At 38.2% G+C, this 17,825-nt stretch overlaps 2 protein-coding genes across 2 annotated transcripts; both read left to right on the top strand.

Annotated features, from left to right (window-relative positions):
• The first annotated feature begins 3,421 nt into the window (after positions 1 to 3,421).
• On the top strand, positions 3,422 to 8,301 carry LOC110886889. Its single transcript, XM_022134764.2, has 4 exons — positions 3,422 to 3,530; positions 6,785 to 7,122; positions 7,209 to 7,472; positions 7,918 to 8,301. Exons 2-4 carry the CDS (start codon positions 6,811 to 6,813, stop codon positions 8,161 to 8,163), a joined length of 822 nt encoding a protein of 273 aa, XP_021990456.1. The 5' UTR covers positions 3,422 to 3,530; positions 6,785 to 6,810; the 3' UTR covers positions 8,164 to 8,301.
• Positions 8,302 to 9,967: 1,666 nt separating this feature from the next.
• LOC110886890 (protein phosphatase 1 regulatory inhibitor subunit PPP1R7 homolog) lies at positions 9,968 to 15,639 on the top strand. Its single transcript, XM_022134765.2, has 6 exons — positions 9,968 to 10,347; positions 11,783 to 12,013; positions 12,100 to 12,246; positions 12,693 to 12,835; positions 12,920 to 13,034; positions 15,228 to 15,639. Exons 1-6 carry the CDS (start codon positions 10,063 to 10,065, stop codon positions 15,306 to 15,308), a joined length of 1,002 nt encoding a protein of 333 aa, XP_021990457.1. The 5' UTR covers positions 9,968 to 10,062; the 3' UTR covers positions 15,309 to 15,639.
• The last annotated feature ends 2,186 nt before the right edge of the window (positions 15,640 to 17,825 follow it).

Genomic DNA, 17,825 nt, shown 5'->3' with positions numbered 1-17,825 from the left:
TTTGTTCAAATGATTAGTTACAAGTAATCAACATTTAATACTAGGGCTTGAATGTTTGAAAATAAACTTGAAAATTATGGACTATGGTTGAACATGATTGTTTATTTTGTGTAAGTGTTTAGTGTTGTTTTATGAACTTAGTGAGCGATTTATATGTGGTAGGAACCATGAGTAAGAATGTAGTGAACTTATGGAGTGTTTAGTATCTCTAGATGATGTTTTGGATAGATTTCAAAAAATAAAAATATGTATGACACAATTTTAAATACATTTGTAATAAGTTTGACGTGTTTTTGATGATTATATAAATTTTATTTTGATGTTATTTTGTCTTACATGACCCGATCCGACCCGCTATGAACCATTTTTTTTATATAGCTAGGGGTCTAAAATCTTAAAAATATTCCGCACCCCTAGCAAAAAATTCCTAGGTCCGCCACTGGTCATAATAAAACATGAATATTTGTTCCGTTTATGCAGCCACGAGCAGGGATCACTAAGGTACATTTTCTTCCTTTCGATCCAGTAGACAAACTTAGAGCAATTACATAGATCAAAAAGGAAATTGGCACAGAGTTAGCAAGAATACAAAGGAATTTAACAAACCTTTGATTATGTAATAAATGTGTTTATATGCATATGAATGGAAAGTTGTTAGTTATAATCAAGTTAAAATTTCATGGCACCTTGAAGCGTGTGTGTATCTGATTTATATCTTGTAAAGTGTTGGGGAAAATGTGTTTTGTTATACGTGCAGCTGTGGGTCCAGATGAGCTATGGTTATGATTTGGTTAATTTCAATTAATTTTATGGTTAACTAGTGTTTTTCAATAACGCGCGTTGCGCGAAAGGTATTGGTGTTTTCGATCGACATCATCCTGCAACTCTTGTTTTAACTGTTTCACTTCTTGCAAAGACTGAACGTAGACCCTAACTCTTGTTTCACCACTTAATAACCGTAAAAATTACAGGATTTTATGTTTGGGGCATGGGTTGACATGTGGACTTCGAGCCTCCCCGCTGGTGAGTGACGTGTTGGGTCGGTTAAGAAAAAAAAGCCTAAAGCGTTAGGTAGATTTCGAACTGGGCGAGCTTGTCAAACGGCTTCCGCTCATTTGCCCGGAACTCGATGTTGGCCACCGCCACCCGGTTTTCGTGACTTATATCACCACCCGGGACGTTATCGTAGTAGGCTTAAAACGGTCGAGCTTCGGTCGTAGCTCACGTCACTTGTGTTGGCACGCGTTTAAATTGTGCCGGTCGTTCCCCACGCTGTGCCGGTAGCTAGCGAAAGCTTCCGGCCAGTAACGGGTCTCACCAGGTTGGCGGCCCTTCATCGCGTTGTGCCGGTATCAAGTGTGGGTAGCGGGTTCAGGTAGATGGAGTGAAGGGTTGGGGTGGCGATGTGGACAGGCGGTAGGGTTGGGGGTTTTATAATGACTTGGGTGAACCGTTTGGCTTGGCCAAACGGTTATTTTTTAAAAGTTAAACCTAGCCGCTATGGCCTAGCCAACCCAGCCAATGAGAGCCGGCAACGGAGGACCACTAGGCATACCCAACGCCCGGGCTGAAACTCCCGCCAAGCCAAACGGTTATTTTTTAAAATTTAAACCTAGCCGCTATGGCCTAGCCAACCCAGCCAATGAGAGCCGGCCACGGAGGACCGCTAGGCATGCCCAACGCCCGGGTTGAAACTCCCGCCCAAGGGGCCACGCCGAAACTCAAACCCACATGGGGTGGTGACTTGGGCTTTTGTACCCAAACCACGCCTAAACTCTCGCCCCATACTTTATAGTCTAATAAATAAATATAAGTTATTGCTCAATATAAAAAAAATCACATAATAAATAAATAATTAAAAAAATCACTGAATGAATACTATTCATTCAGTTTGTAAATTATCATATAGTAATAGTAATGGTTTGGTTTTTGATATTTGGTTATGGTTTGGTTTTTGCATACCTTTAGTACTTACCGAGTAATTTGAGGTGACAGATGTATATTCCGTAGTTTTATTAAGTAGTAGGGATGAACATTCAGTATCCGGGTACGGTTATCGAACCGGGTATATTCGATACCGGTTCTTGTTTTGCCTATTTTTCAGTATCTGTACCAGTATCAATTTTATACATATTTTGGTACCGAACAGAAACCGTGCTCATCCTATTAAGTAGTTTGGGTACGTATTTAAGTATTGGCCCCATCCACCCTAAACGTGGGCTAGTAAAATAGAGAAACTTTGCCCCTTTTAGACTATTTTTGAATTCTGAGCCCAGCCTTTTCACAGACATTATACGCCAAAATCATATCTTTCCTTTGAAAAAAAACCTAATCGTCAAAGTATATAAAGAAGTAAAGAACGGATGATGAGAGCTGCCACTCCCACATTCCCTTCATCTTATCATCAGATAATTTTCTTTGTTGAAAAACGCAGTTCACATGGGTGCTGTTAGGTTCGGTTTTGTTTTGGTTGGCCGGCAAGCTCGCTCAGTTATCCATTGAGTACCGACCGGGTACCGGTTTCCCGAACCGAATTATTTCCGGTACCGACTTTTGACGTTTTCGATACAGGTACGTGACGGTACAGACCTTTGGAGATTTTTGGTGCCGCTATCATTTGGTACCGAACTTGGGGGGGGGGGGCAGACATGGGCTTGGGTTGGGTTGGGGTTGGGGCATGAGTTGACACGTGGCTTGGGGGGCTGACATGGGCTGACCCACATTCAACACGGTACGGTGGGGCAGGGGACGGTGGGGCAGGGGTTTGGGGCGTGAGTTTGGTGGGCTTCGCTGGGCTATTTGAATATTTTTTAAAACAACAAATTTAATTTTTTAATATTTTTAAATAAAGAAAATTACAAACGTTTGTATTTTCTTGGAATGCATGCGGGTTGTTCGGGTCATAAGCACGGTTATGAGGATGCATTTTTTCGTTTTGTAGAACGAGAATTGAAGATGATTATAGAAGATGATTATAGAAGATGTGGTTGAATGTGGTAAAAAATGGAAGAAAAATGTGAGTTTTATAGTGAAAAAATATTTTTTTTTTAACATAGCCGTTGGCCAACTGTTACTTTGGTTTGGCCATTCACAGCCCGCCATGTCAGCTTATCAAGACCGCCCCACGCCCAGCTTGAAACCCAAGCCACAAGGACCACGCACCAACCCAAGCCCACCCAGGGTGGTGGCTTGGGCGTTTTCCCCCAACCCAAGCCCCATACCCATAGTCTTTATGTTAAGTTGGTTATTTTGCCCATAAAACCCATACCCGAAACCGGTTTCTATCTTTACCCGAACCGGTTGTTGACCAAAACGAGACCCGGTTTCAGTTCTGAAAAACCCATCTATCTTTACCCGAACCTGTTGTTGACTTTGTTGACCAAAGAGCCCAATCCCAAACTCTTATTTACCCTGTTAAGTAGTCTATTGACTCGCTCCCATTTTCAAAACCCCATTGCTTTCCACCTCACCGGACTTGCTCACGTCACTGTTTTCCGTCTGAAGTCCGGCCGCCGTCTAAGCAAAAACAGGTTCGTTTTCGCGTATCTTAAATCGTTTACGTTCTCTTATGACGAACAAATCTATGTAACTTTTAATGCACGTTATTTTTCGGATTTAGTATTCAAACATCAGTATGTTAGTTTCTAGATCACGGATTTACTGAATTTGTATATATGTGTTATTAGAAAGATAAAGGAAACCGTAATTTTACCCAGAGATTGTATATTTCGAACCAAAAACCTTCGAATTGTGATGATCAGGTGCGATTGGCGATGCTGAAGCTATGGTATTTTTATTTACAAATGCCTATAGACATGTGGTTAAATAGTACATGTCACACCCCCAAATAACCACCTAGGGCATGTCCCTATTGGAGGTGCAACGATCCAACAAAGAGCCACCAATCATATCAAACACAAGTCATAATGTATTAAAATACCCAATTGAAAGAAATGTATCGTTTGAAAAGTTAAACCAAAACCAAAATACTGAGCGGAAGCATAAATGTATAAGTGCGTAAATGAATGAAAACCAAATCAACATAATTGTTTATTATGACCATAACCACTCCAGCAGCATCAGACGGCAAGCTCCCAAGTTCCTTCAATAATTACCTACAAGCATGCAACAAGTGTGTCAGACTACGCTGGTGAGTTCAAGGTTTTGTTAACAAGTTATGTTACCATATGTATGTTAATGCGATTTAATGTTGCGTTACGATGTTGCTCATGTTAGATACCCTAGGGAGTGTGCCCATAAGTATCCGGGGAGTGGGTACCCCTTAACGACCGTTTGCTATGTTGCCTTCGTTAGATACCCTAGGGAGAGTGCCCATATGTATCCAAGGAGTGTGCCTCTAACAACCATAGCCATACCCAGATAATTAGTTCACGCCCGTCCTTACGGCCCGGTGTGAGGTTTCCCACCTAATAGCGCTATCAACTAATCACCCCCATTGCCCTCCAGGCAATAACCAAAACCGATTAAGTTATTTACCCAACGTTTCCCTTTCAAATGTTTACCAGTTGTCCCAAACCACCGGGACGCATGCTTAGAAAAGTGCAGTGAACTCACCTGAGGTTTGCTCGGTATGTTTAAGTTATGTATTCACAGTTTGATCAACCACGCCCTAGAAGGGTTATCGATAACAATCAGTTTTGCATGCACATGAACCACAACTTACATGTAAAATCAATTCACATATCCAACGTTCACGTGAAGCACATTTATTGAGCATGTAACGCACACATATAGTTCACGTCGCAACCACTAATCCTATGTACATGTAATAGCACAACTTAATTCATATATGCATCGTATATCCACGACTACAACAAGCCCGACACATAACAGTTTCCTCCTCGACCCAAGTGATACCCCGTTCATATTATCCGGCCCAGTTCCCATCAGGCCCAAACACACATGAAGCCTAATAACATAAATGAATACAAATAACAACAACGTCTACTAAGGTGTACAGCCCAAAACACGTTTCAACTACAAGTGCCCGTGTGTACAAGTGACCCCCATCAGGCCCGAATTTAGCTTATAACAAACATATGGTTATTACAAATTTCCAGTTTGAAATCATGAGGTATGTGTGTGTGGTCCATTACACTCGGTGTGTGATCCAGTCGAGTACCGGCCCAAGTAATATATTAGTATTAGCCCATTATACCCCAAGCCTTAACCCAGCAACTATGTATCGGCCCACAACAGCCCACCAGTACCTCCCAGGCTCCCGACTCGCCATGGTACGGTCCAATCAACATTGAAGTGGGCCTGTTGTTTGTCGAGCCCAAATGCTCCTGTGAAGCCCGATTGTTCTGCTTAATGTTACTACCAAGCTAGCCACACATATTATATATCAATTTGCCCAACTGTGCATTTTAAAACCCATTTACAATCAATTGCCAAGGATTGCTCGGCCCCATATCAAAGCCCAGCACTTTTAGTAAGTTCGGCAGCCCAATTACTCCCGGCCCAACAGCGATTTTGTATAATCCAGTTAGCCTAAAGTTTAGAGATTCTTATATGCCTAACCCCTTCAATTGATTCCCTAAATTCATATCAGGTTGCAGTCCGAATGGTCTAACAAAATACCCTAACACATGCCACCAAACTAGATTCGCGAGACTGTTATAATCCCATCTCTAATTCTTGTTATAATCATATGTTACGATCCAATTATAATATATATCAAAGTTATCATCATGCAATAAGTATCGATCCCTACTAATTCATATGTCACTTTTCCATGTTACATCAAAAGATAACATCAACGAGTCAAAGTTTCAACAAAACAACAAGCAGATTTTCTAAACAAACAAAACAACAAGCAGATTATGTGAATCATATGTCATACTAACCGAAGTGTGAAGAGTTACACCAGCCGGCTTCGAGAAAGAGAGGGGGGTTTCCTTGTTGCCGTACGTAGATTAGAGAGAGATAGGGTAGAGTTTGTTATGTTTTTAAACTAAACGTGATTTGATTTAGAGTATAATTCGTATGCCATTATCTATAATAATTAGGATGTTGGGCTGATTAGTAAATCCAAACAAGCAAAGAAAGAGTTGGGCCGGCCTATTCTCTTTTCTAAACAACCAATAAAGAAGTCGGCCTACTTACTGATATTAACAAGATGTACGGCCCATAACATCAGGCCCATTTAATAACATCAAGCCCAATCGAGATGCAAGTTACCAGTTTGTGACATATTTCTAATGTTAATAAGATGTAGGTTATCCAATTCTAACCGAGTTAGTTAGGTTTAACTGAGTTAAGAAAACGATACTAACCGTGAAGGTTCGGGTTGTCACATCATACTTTATAGACTTGGGAGTAGCGGATTAGGTAGGATTATCGCTTAGAATATCAGTACTGATATGATCGGTGATATTGACTGATATTTGACCAATATAACCGATATGTCACTGTTATTTGACCGAAATATCACTGAATTATTAGTGTTAAATTGGTATATATAAAAATTCTGGATGATATTAAAAGTACCAGTATCCCACAGATATCATATTTTACCGTATTAACTGCATAGCTTATGGTTTGTTTTGTTGCCCTTTGCATGTTACCGCTTGCTTTTGTGTCTATATTATGATGTGTTATATGTTCTTTTTATACGTTTCACCTATTTATTGTTTGATAGCTTTAAAAGGAATATCTTGGCTATGGGTGAGATTATACATTTATACTTGATACCGTTGTTACTTTTCTCATAACATGCTCATCAAACATTTGAAACCTTATTGTTTTTGTCTAATAACAGATATAAAGCAAGGTAGTGTGGTAACAATGGCCCAAGCAACTAACGAACCGGCTGTAGGCGGCTTTGTCAGCAGTAACGTGGGGACTGCGCTCCATGCAAGAACCAACAAACCTGCTGTAGGCGGCTTTGTCAGCAGTAATGTGGGGACTAAGTTCCATTTAGCCGCCCTTTTTGTGCGTCTTAGTTTCAAGACATTTAAAGACCGTCCAGATGGTGTGACCATGAAGGTTGAAGATATGAACAAACAATTGAAGTTTCAAGTACGGGCAACAGGTGTGCCTAAGGAGATGGAGCTGGTGGATGCAGTAGATGGGGGCACTATTGTTCTTCTTCCAACGGTTATATAATTTTTAATTCCTAGTTAGATCTTCTTAGCTTTACTCTTAAATCAATATTGAAATGAGTATTTTTTTTTTCTTCTCAGGAAGGGTCAATTCCTAGTCAATGGGCAGCCTTCCGCTCTAGCGGCCAAGTCAATGGGGCTGGAGAAAAGTTACTTACCCTAACCAAAACCCGGGTCATCAACAAGCATACTGATATTGATGTCATGACAATGAAGGGCTTGGAACAGCACAACTCATTCGTGAAGCCACTTGTGCATGCTGGTGTTGCTTACAAGATGATAGGGAGCTGGTCTGGCAGATCTATCGTTGTTCGTGAGGTCGACACGATGACAGTCATAGCGGAAGTATGATATATTCTTTATTTTTTAAATTGCTTTCGTATTACTGTTCTTGGTTTTAAAATGCACGCATTATATGATGCAGTGATGAGATGGCATCGCATGTTGCGATATCATGATGCGCACATCACATGATGTAGTCTAATGTGGCGCCTTATGCAGTTGACCGGTATTTGAACAAATTCGATCTTTACTTAAACAAATCTGACTATAGCTGATGAGAATATATTATACTTAGTGTTTAAAGGTTCACAAGTTAAAATATTAGCTATAAATAATTTTTTAGTATTTTTAAATAAAGAACACCCTGCATACGTGATGTGATTACGCACCGAGTTTTGGGATCAAAACGCATCGGATCGCTACACGCATTTTAAAACCAAGCTACTGTTTACCTGTTTCATGCTGTTGTTTATTGATTTGATTTCATTACCATGGCATACGTTTGCAGATGTCTCAAGGAGCGGACAAAGACAGCTTTATTGTCAACGTTCATCCAAGCGCTAATACTGTTTTTGTAGTTTCTCTCTTTGCTATTACTAATGCAATGAAAGGCATCGGTACATTCGACGGGGCTTCATTTTCTTTTGGTTTGGCTATAGCTGGACATATTGTTGCTGGAATTGCTTATGATGCAATAGGAGGTTGCGTTGGCGATGCATGTGCTGAAGGGGGATGTGCATGCTGCTGCTGCTGAACTCTATTTGTACATTCAACTCTGTCCTCTACTGCATAATCTGTTGTTTGTTTGTCGTTATTAATCACACGTGTTAACTAAGTGTTGTACTATCTGTGTTGTGCTTTTTAAGTTATGAAGATTGGAAACTTGGTAATATTTTCGTTTGTTTGTGTTAATGATGATTCCAATTAATAGGTTGCATAGAAGTAACTGCACAGGTGTTGGTTATCTTTTTTTATTGTGAAATCTAGTGAATATATTAGGTGATTCTTCAATCTTGTGGCTCAATTTAGAGTCTTTTCATCTATAGACATAGGTGATTAGGTGGTGTTTGCTTTTCTAAAAAAGATCTGCGCTGTCTCTTTTGTTTGTGTCGCGTAGACCATGTGCCGGCATTGCCATCTACATACTGTTTGTTTTTCCGAAGACGTTTCATTTAAAAAACGTGTGCGCAAGCTCCTCTTGATGGCGATTTGGGCCAACCACTTTTAAGATCTTCTAATGTCTGCAGAGGGTTAAACACTACACCACCCACCGTCCACCACCACCATCCGTACACCTAGAGGGGTACAAAAAACCGGTTTTAGAACCGAAACCGGGGAAAAAACCAAAACCGTTTTTTTTAACCGGTTTTACAACCGAACCGAACCGCCGGCTGTAGACCGGTTAGGATTCTTGATCTGAAAAACCGGTTAATAACTGAAACTGGTTTTAAAAAACCGGTTTAAAACCGTTATTTTTTTTTTGGCAAAAACCGGTTAAAAAACGATCCCAACCGGTTACACCGGTTATGGTTTTGGACTTGAAAAACCGGTTAGTAACCGAATCTGGTTATAGAAAAAACCGGTTTTCGTTTTGGATGAAAAAAACCGGTTCGGTTAATAACCGAAACCGATTTGTACACCTCTACGTACACCACCACTAGTTTATTTTAGAAGTCTATAAACAAAGCACCTATTTAATCATGATTGAATTCCCTCATACTTAAAATAAAGATTTCATTAAACTACAAAATCAGTCAACATATAGGCCAATTTCACACCAAAAATAAAACCAAAAGATTTTACCAGCAGATAAAAAATGATGGATATTTCAGTCTCTTCCAAACAAGATCTATAAATAGTTTTAAGTAGTTTTAACCAAACCACTTAAACAAAGCACCTAATATAATCATGATTGATTTCCCTTACACTTAAAACGAAAGGTCGGTGCTCAACCCATGGTTGGGGCATCCCGTGAAAAAGGTCGTGATACAGTGCTCATACCACTGCAAGTGATGTGATCATGGTAATAATAGTGATGGGTGTGATGTGTGTCACGACTGTGATGTTTGGGTCTGGGTTTATATGTGGTGGGGGTGATGAAATGTGCTGGTGTGATGGGTGTTTCAGTGATGGTGTGATGGAATGATGTGTTAGATTATGACTGGGTATGATGAATGTGATGGATACTTGCGTAGTGCTCTTGCAGAAGAAAAAAAATATTTTCTATAAAACAAGGCAAGCGTGTAAAGAGGTGTACAAAAAACCGGTTTTAGGATCGAAACCGGAAAAAAACCGAAATCGTTTTTTAACCGGAATGTTAAAAAACCAGTTCCAACCTGAACCGACGGTTTGTAGACTGGTTAGTATTCTTGATCGTTGAAACCGGTTTGAAAACCGAAATCGGTCTTTTTTGGCACAAACCAGTTTTGAACCGAACGAGTTAGTACCAGTTCGGTTACCATCGTATAAACCGATTTTTGAAAAACCAATTTTCTTTCTCCACAAAATAAAACCGGTTCCGTTAAAAACCGAACCGATATTTAAAAGAAAAACAATTTGTACACTGTGTATCATTTTTCATTTTCTATTTTACAAGTGTTATTCCAGCTCCCCTGTTTTTCATACCTTCTAGGGTTTCTGAATGCAGTTGTAAATGGAACAAACACCAGCCAACAATCCAATGATCGGCGACAACACCGACGACGAATCCTCTCCGATGACTATCCTGGACGCTTCCAGCTATCAGCTCCACGATCTCGACTCAATCGAGTTCCCTCCGAGCCTCATCGAGATCGATTTAACCGCCAATCGTTTAAACAAGCTGGATTCACGTATTTCTAATTTACCTAATCTCAAAAAACTCTCTCTTCGTCAGAATCTGTTCGATGATGCCGGTGTTGAACCGATTTCGCACTGGAACACCATTTCCGACCTCGAGGTATTATTATTATCATTATTATTTTTAATTTCGCATACTTTTTTATTAATTATTATACAGTAGAGTTATAATTAGATATATGTGTAATTTGTTTTACTAGATAGTTATTTGAAAGCATGAAATCTATCAATTTGATGTTATGTTATTGTTTTGTGCATATGATCATAAGTAATTTTAGTATAGTAATCATCATATGGATCCGGTACAAATGAAATTATTATACTAAATGTAAACATAACTAGAGTGATGGATTAGGATCAAATACAAAGGATCCTGATTGCTAGAAGTGTAAGAAGGATTTATAGGGCTTGTTTGGCTAAGCTTTTTTAAAAGAGCTTATTGACTTATTGGCTTTTTGAAAAGTCAGTATGGAGTGACGTTTTAGAAAAGTCACTTTTCCCACTCACATACACCCTCATTCTCATTGCCAAACACCATTTTAGAGCTTATGACTTTTCAATAAGTCAATAAGTTGTTTCAAAAAACTTAGCCAAACATGCCCATAGAGTGACAAGTGTCCAATAACCTAAAACTAAACCCACTACACAAAAAAACCCCACCCCACTACAAAAAAAAACACCTTAAACATCCACCACCACCAAAAACCTAACCCCCCCCCCCCCCAATCACCCACCCCAAAAAAAAAATATATTTCCAAGGGGGTGGGGGTTTAGGTTTTTGGGTGGTGGGGGGGGGGGGCTAGGTTTTTTCGGGGTTTTTTTTGGTGAGGTTTAGTTTTAGGTTATTGGACACTTGTCACTCTATAAATCCTTCTTACACTTTTTACAATTAGAAGCCTTTATAGAATAACTTGACCCCTAGAGTGATTATCATTACTCTACATGTAGGTTTGAACGAGAGTAATTACACTACAAAAAAAATGAGGTAGAGTAATAAATTAATAATAATTACTCGAGTTCAAAACTACGGTAATAATATTTACTCTAGTGTTAGCATAATTACTCTGGTTATTTGTATGCTTGGCACGTTAAATCTGTTTGTATTCGATCATTTGAAACTATAGCTTTGTTAGTTTTGTTTATCAGTAGAGTAATAATAGTTACTCGAGTTTAAAACTGTAGAGTAATAATAATTACTCTAGTGTTAGCATTATTACTCTGGTTATTTGTATGCTTAGCGCGTTAAGTCTGTTTGTATTTGATCCTAACAGATAAGTTGAAACTATCGCTTTGTTAGTTTTGTTTATCGGCTTACTCGATTTCAAAACTGTATAGTAATAATAAGTATGCTAGTGTTAGCATAACTACTCTAGTTATATGTATGCTTCGAACGTTAAGACTGTTTGTAACTTTGTATTTGATCCTAACATATAATATGAAACTATAGCTTTGTTTATCAGTTTATCTGACAGTTTAAATTTTAATATGTTTTCTGTGGTTTGATTAGTTTATTATTACTTGTGCTGTTTGTGCAGGAGTTAGTTCTCAGGGATAACCAGCTGAAGAATATTCCAGATGTTAGCATATTTAAAAAGCTTTTGGTATTTGATGTTTCTTTTAACGAAATTTCATCAATGAGTGGATTATCCAAGGCATCAAACACACTCAAGGAACTCTATGTCTCAAAAAATGAAGTTGCCAAAATTGAGGAGATTGAGCACTTCCATGACCTGCAAATTCTTGAACTTGGTTCCAACAGATTACGGGTGATAATTTTGTTCTGAAATTTCTATATTTTCAAATAGGATATATTTAATGTTTGGGACTACTAGCTAAAATTTTACTCATTTAGGTGATGGAGAACATGCAGAACTTGACAAACTTACAAGAGCTATGGTTAGGTCGTAATCGTATAAAATCCATCAACTTATGTGGACTAAAGTGTATTAAGAAGCTCAGTTTGCAGAGCAATCGGCTAATTTCTATGAAAGGATTGGAGGTAATTTTTAGAGTAAAATGCCTTTTTGTCCCTGAGGTTTGGAGTGTTTTGCGATTTTCGGCCAAAGGTTTGTTTTTCCGCATCTGGATCCAAAAAGTTTGAAATCTTGCCATTTTCATCCGGCTCGTTAACTCCATCCAGTTTTCTCTGTTAAGTCAGGGGTATTTCTGTCTTTTTCGTTAACTTAAAGGGCAAATCAGTACAAATTTCAAACCTTTTGGATCCAGATGCGAAAAAACAAAACTTTGGACGAAAGTCGCAAAACTGACCAAACCTCAGGGACGAAAATGACATTTTACTCTATGTTTTTTTTACTGGCATGACTAATGCAACAATTCCATTTACTTATAAATGGTTTGTTTTGGGTTGCTGTTTTTTTTTTTTTTTAATTTCAAACGGGTCAAACCTCCATCTTGCTTCTTCCAACTTTTTTTAACTATATATAGGAATGTACATCTTTAGAAGAACTATACTTGAGCCATAATGGTATTTCAAAAATGGAAGGGCTGTCAACCTTGGTCAACCTTAGGGTTTTGGATGTATCTTCAAATAAGCTTGCTGCAATCGAGGACATTGAGAAACTAACATGGTATGCATACATGAATTACTTGTCTAGATTATTGTAATATTTGTTTTTGTTTAAATTTTATATTTTTTTTAACTTTTATTGTAGCTTAGAAGATCTATGGTTCAATGACAACCAACTAGCGTCATTAGATGGCGTGTCTGAGGCGGTTGCTGGTTCTAGAGAGAAGCTTACCACCCTCTACCTTGAACACAATCCATGTGTAAGTTATATACTTCAAATTTAGGTATTCTACATAAAACGTGATATTTTGCTTTTTATTTATTAGAGATTTAGAACTAGAATAAGCTTCAAATTTAAGGGCGTCTTTGCGGAACCAGGTGATAAGCTTATTGAAAACAACAACGCTTGTTATTTTTAAGTCCCATCATGAATAATCAGTTTGAAATTAGCAACCTAAAACTGCTTATTGAAAACAACTTATATCAATTTAAATTAAGCAGATAAGCATAATGACTTTTATTCATCCAAACTTACAAAAGTGCTTATATGCTCTTAAATAAACAAACGAAGCTGTTTAAAATAAGCAATCTCAAACATCCCTTAATTCTTAACTCCTCCATGTCTAATAACATATCAAGTATGATTTTAAAATGACAATATTGTTATTATCGTCGGGTTTTTTATTAAGAAGTTAAGAAATTGATTAGGTATACTTTCTAGTGCTGGCTGAACATGACATAATGTTTTTACCGTCATCGTTAATGATTTATACAAAATTGGAGCAAAACTCTACGCAATACTTGCTAGCAATCTAGATAGGCTTCTTGTATTATGGTCTTTTTGTAGTTTCACCTGCATTGTTTGGCCCTCATAAGACCTGGTAGCTACTTTTTTCACAACTCCTGACGAGTTGTATACTATTCTTGAGTCTTGACAACTGTTTCTTTTTGGCTGACAAAACTGAAAACCAATTGGCGAAACATATAATTGATAATTGGGCCAAGTAAACAAGTTTCTGTTGGCAATTTCAACTCGATTACATATAAGTTGGGTGATTTTGGTTGTGTTTTAAATGAAACTGGGAAATGAGTTGAAAGTCGTTATGTATCCAAATGCATTAATATTAAACCTTCTCTTTTCTTATTTGAAAACCGTCAGATTATAATGTAGTTTTTGTTGTCATAACTGAGATAATATCATATATATTAAAGGTATAATTAAAATACCATAAATAATCAACATTTGTATGCATAAAGGTATATACCTTATGCTCTAGGAGTTTTTCAAAAAAAAAAAAAATATTTTTTACTTTTAACCCCAAAGTCCTTATTCTTTGCATTTAACCCCTTTATCTCATCTTTTACAATTTAACCTCCACACCTTTTATTTTTAACTTTCATCCCCCCATAGTTTTCATGTGTCGCAGGTTTTTCGTTTTACGTTTCATTCTAAATTCGAGTCAACACGCCGCAACGTGCGTGTGAGGTTCAACCGTTTTTCGTCTGTTTTTTCCCGTTTGACAGACCAGTCACAACGCGTATATTTTTCTTCGTTTAACAAATTCGTAGTAACGCGTGGGTCCTACATCGGCTTAGTTATTATTTTCAACGTTTACGTTTATGGCTAATTTCTTCGGATTAACACCTTGCAACGGGCGTGCGTGGGCGTGTGTGGTTGAACGATTTTAAGTTTGTTTTTCATCGGTGTTATTTTTTTACTTTTTTTTTTCTTTTTACGAGCTCTTCTAATGTTGGTGGTCGTTGTCAGTGGTGTGGCGTTAGTGCTACTTGTCACGATTTTAAGAACGTATTTAACCTATTAAGTTATTACTAATAATTTGTTTCGAGTTATCACTATACCCCCTTTACTTAAGAAAAAACTAACTTTTTTACGTGCATATTTTTGGGTACGTGTCAATATAAATTCGATTGCTCTACATTTCGACGTAAACTTTTTCTGGAAACGATTCTGGTTAAATGAAAAAAAATAGTTTTCGTGCACATTTTTATGTACGTTTTGGTATAAATTCGAGTTGGTGTATGTTTCGACGTAACCTTTTTTTGGAGAACGAGTCAGGTCAAATATAATATGTTTTCGTAATTATTTTATGAATGTTTTGTAAATTTTGTTTCCATCGGAGTTGAGTCAAAATGTGGTTTCTTTTTTTCCCTTTTTTAAACGCTCTACTTAATCTCTTTTGATTATACGTGTCAACTTTTTCGTTATACCCGTTACGTTTTGTATGTATGACTAGGGTCACATGTAACATGTTATGATTGTAGAATATAAATTTGATTCACTTTATGTTTTGATCCAATCACATTGTTTATATAGGTTACGTTGAGTTAAATCGATTATGTTGAAACACAAACAAGTAGTTGAGCAAAGTTGCGCGAATGTCTTCATTTTGTATGAATACTTTTTGACTATTTTTTTATATTTGTTGTTGCAGGCCAAGTTACCAGACTACATGACTACTTTAAGACAAATCTTCCCAAATATTGAGCAAATCGATTCGGAAATGTTCGCTTAAAGATTAGAAGCTTTCAGGAACGCGATTATCATCATGCTGAAAGTTTCTCATTGAAATCCTTCAGAAACTTGTTGACTTTTGATGAATGATTTCCCCTGATCAGTTTGTATAATTCCTGTGGAATCATACGTAGAAAAGTGCAATGGCGTCATCTTTTTATAAATTAAACAAACTATTCAAGTTTGATCAAACCACTTTTCAAACAATTGTCACTTGATACCAGGTCTTTTTGCAGCAAACCAAATGTGTGCTTGTGAAGCTTTAGTGAGTTATGGTCTTCGTTGTTTCGAAAAACATTAATATTATATCACAAAGAATGTTATGGTTTGTATCTGGCACTGTTATATTTCCTATTCATCCTACCTAGTGTTTCGACCCATTTCATATCGTCGTTTTTGTTCTAAAGAGTGAATTACTGTTTTCGTCCCTGTGGTTTGTCAAAAATCACTATTTCAGTCCATTAATTTAAAAATTGCGATTTCAGTCCCTGTAGTTTCACTTTCGTAACTATTTCAGTCCACCTCGTAACCATTTCAGTCCCTGTACTTAACAGAATAATGGATTGAAATGGTTACGAAAGTGAAACCACAGGGACTGAAATGGTTACGAAAGTGAAACCACAGGGATTTAAATCGCAATTTTTAAACTAATGGACTGAAATAGTGATTTTTGACAAACCACAGGGACGAAAACAGTAATTAACTCAAAATAAATAATGCTTTCCCAAAAAGTATTGCATCACTAAATACGTTTTTTCTTTATACTATGAGTGCTTGAATTTAATAGACAATCCTTTTTATATCATTAGATATTGTGGTAACGATTAATTTGATACTGAAAGTGTATTCATTTTCAGATCCCCAAAGTCTTTAGAGGTAACAAAATGACAGTCTTAAATGGTTTACTTTTTACCAATAAAATCCATAGCCAATTAAAACAACACATCAAACAGTCAAAACAATGAGACCTTGTTGATGATGATCGTGTTTCTACATTCTCGTTTTTTATTTTCTCACTACCCGTGACTTCATGATCATAAGTTGTATCAACTTTTTCGATTTCCACTGGGTGATAGATTTTAGCACTCGGCTTAAGGGGCATATATGTTCTAATATTCGTCAATTTAATCATATTTAACAGAAAAAACTAACAAAAGTTAGTTTTAACCCTAAAAATCCAGACTTACGTTAGTGAGTTAATTGCTTGGTTGGTCCCGGTGCTTTGCAAGTATTGTATAATTGATTCTCTAACGTTTAATAATTGCACAATGACAACCTACTATAACACCCTGATTCGTGTCGTATACATTACTCGAATATGAGTTGATTACGGTATTTCTTTTTGGTATTTTTGCACTATAGCACTGAACCGATACGTAACCTTGTTGTTTTGTGTATGTGCACCGAATTTCTGCTGGAGTGTGATAGAGAATACTAGTGGTTATTTCTATTTTTTTCAAACTGGCACGTCGGAACAAGCCTTTCAGGTGAGATTTATGAGGTGGAGCTGTGAGTTGTTTGTGTTGAGTAGACCTTTAGGGTCTGTTTGGTACGGGGTAATGGATGAACGAATGAATTGAATGGACGATGTAATGGAATGGACAAGGGAATGCGATGGATCATTACCATTCCATGTCTTGTTTGGTTACCGTGATGGAATTGAATGAATTATTATTGTGTATTGTTTGGTAGGCAAGAAAAAAGAAGGAATAAAATCAGTGGTGGTGGTCGATGGTAGTGATTGTGGGTGGTGGTGACGGTGGTGGGTGGTGGCGGCGGCGACTGGCGTTGGCAGATGGCGGGTGGTGGTGACCCGGGGGTGCGTGGAGGCAGAGGTAGCGGTGGGTGGCGGCGGTGGTTGGTTGTGGCGGTGGTGGTGGCGTCGATGGTGGTGGTGGGTGGTGGCGGCGACTGGCGTTGGCGGCGATGTTGGTTGCTGGCGGCGGTGGGTGGCAACAGTGGCGGGTGGCAACGGTGGCGGGTGGCAACGGTGGCGGGTAGGTGGCGGCGGCGGTGGTGGCTGTCGGGGTGGCGGTGGTGGCGTTGACGGGTTGCGGATGGAGGCGACGATGGCGTCGGTGGTGGTGGTGGGTGGTGGCGAAGGTGGTGGGCTGTGGTGTTGGTGATGAATGGTGCTAAATGGGATGGAATGGAAAAAAAAACATGGGGAGTGGATGGAATGATTTTGAGAGAATGGAATGACTTATGTAATGGGTGATTCCATTCCATTGATAAACTAAACACCCCTTTCTTCATTCCCTCGTAATGATCCATTCCATTCCGCCTCTCATTCCTGCATACCAAACACTACCTTATTTCTTGGTTTTGAGAAAAACAGAGAAATAAAGGGGGAGGGGGTACACGTGTTAAGCTAGGTGATGAAGCATCCACTGTCCACCTAGCCCAATAAAGCAAAAGAAGCTCCAAAACTGATAGACTAAAATACACATTGGGGGTGTTTGGGTTAGCTTATTTTGGAGTAACTTATGACTTATTGACTTAGGGCATGTTTCGCTAA

The sequence above is a fragment of the Helianthus annuus genome, chromosome 10 (assembly GCF_002127325.2).
Source record: "Helianthus annuus cultivar XRQ/B chromosome 10, HanXRQr2.0-SUNRISE, whole genome shotgun sequence".
In the NCBI taxonomy this organism is placed as follows: domain Eukaryota; kingdom Viridiplantae; phylum Streptophyta; class Magnoliopsida; order Asterales; family Asteraceae; genus Helianthus; species Helianthus annuus.
The sequence above is the reverse complement of the archived record's forward strand: the minus strand, read 5'-3'. Positions and strand labels throughout refer to the sequence as shown.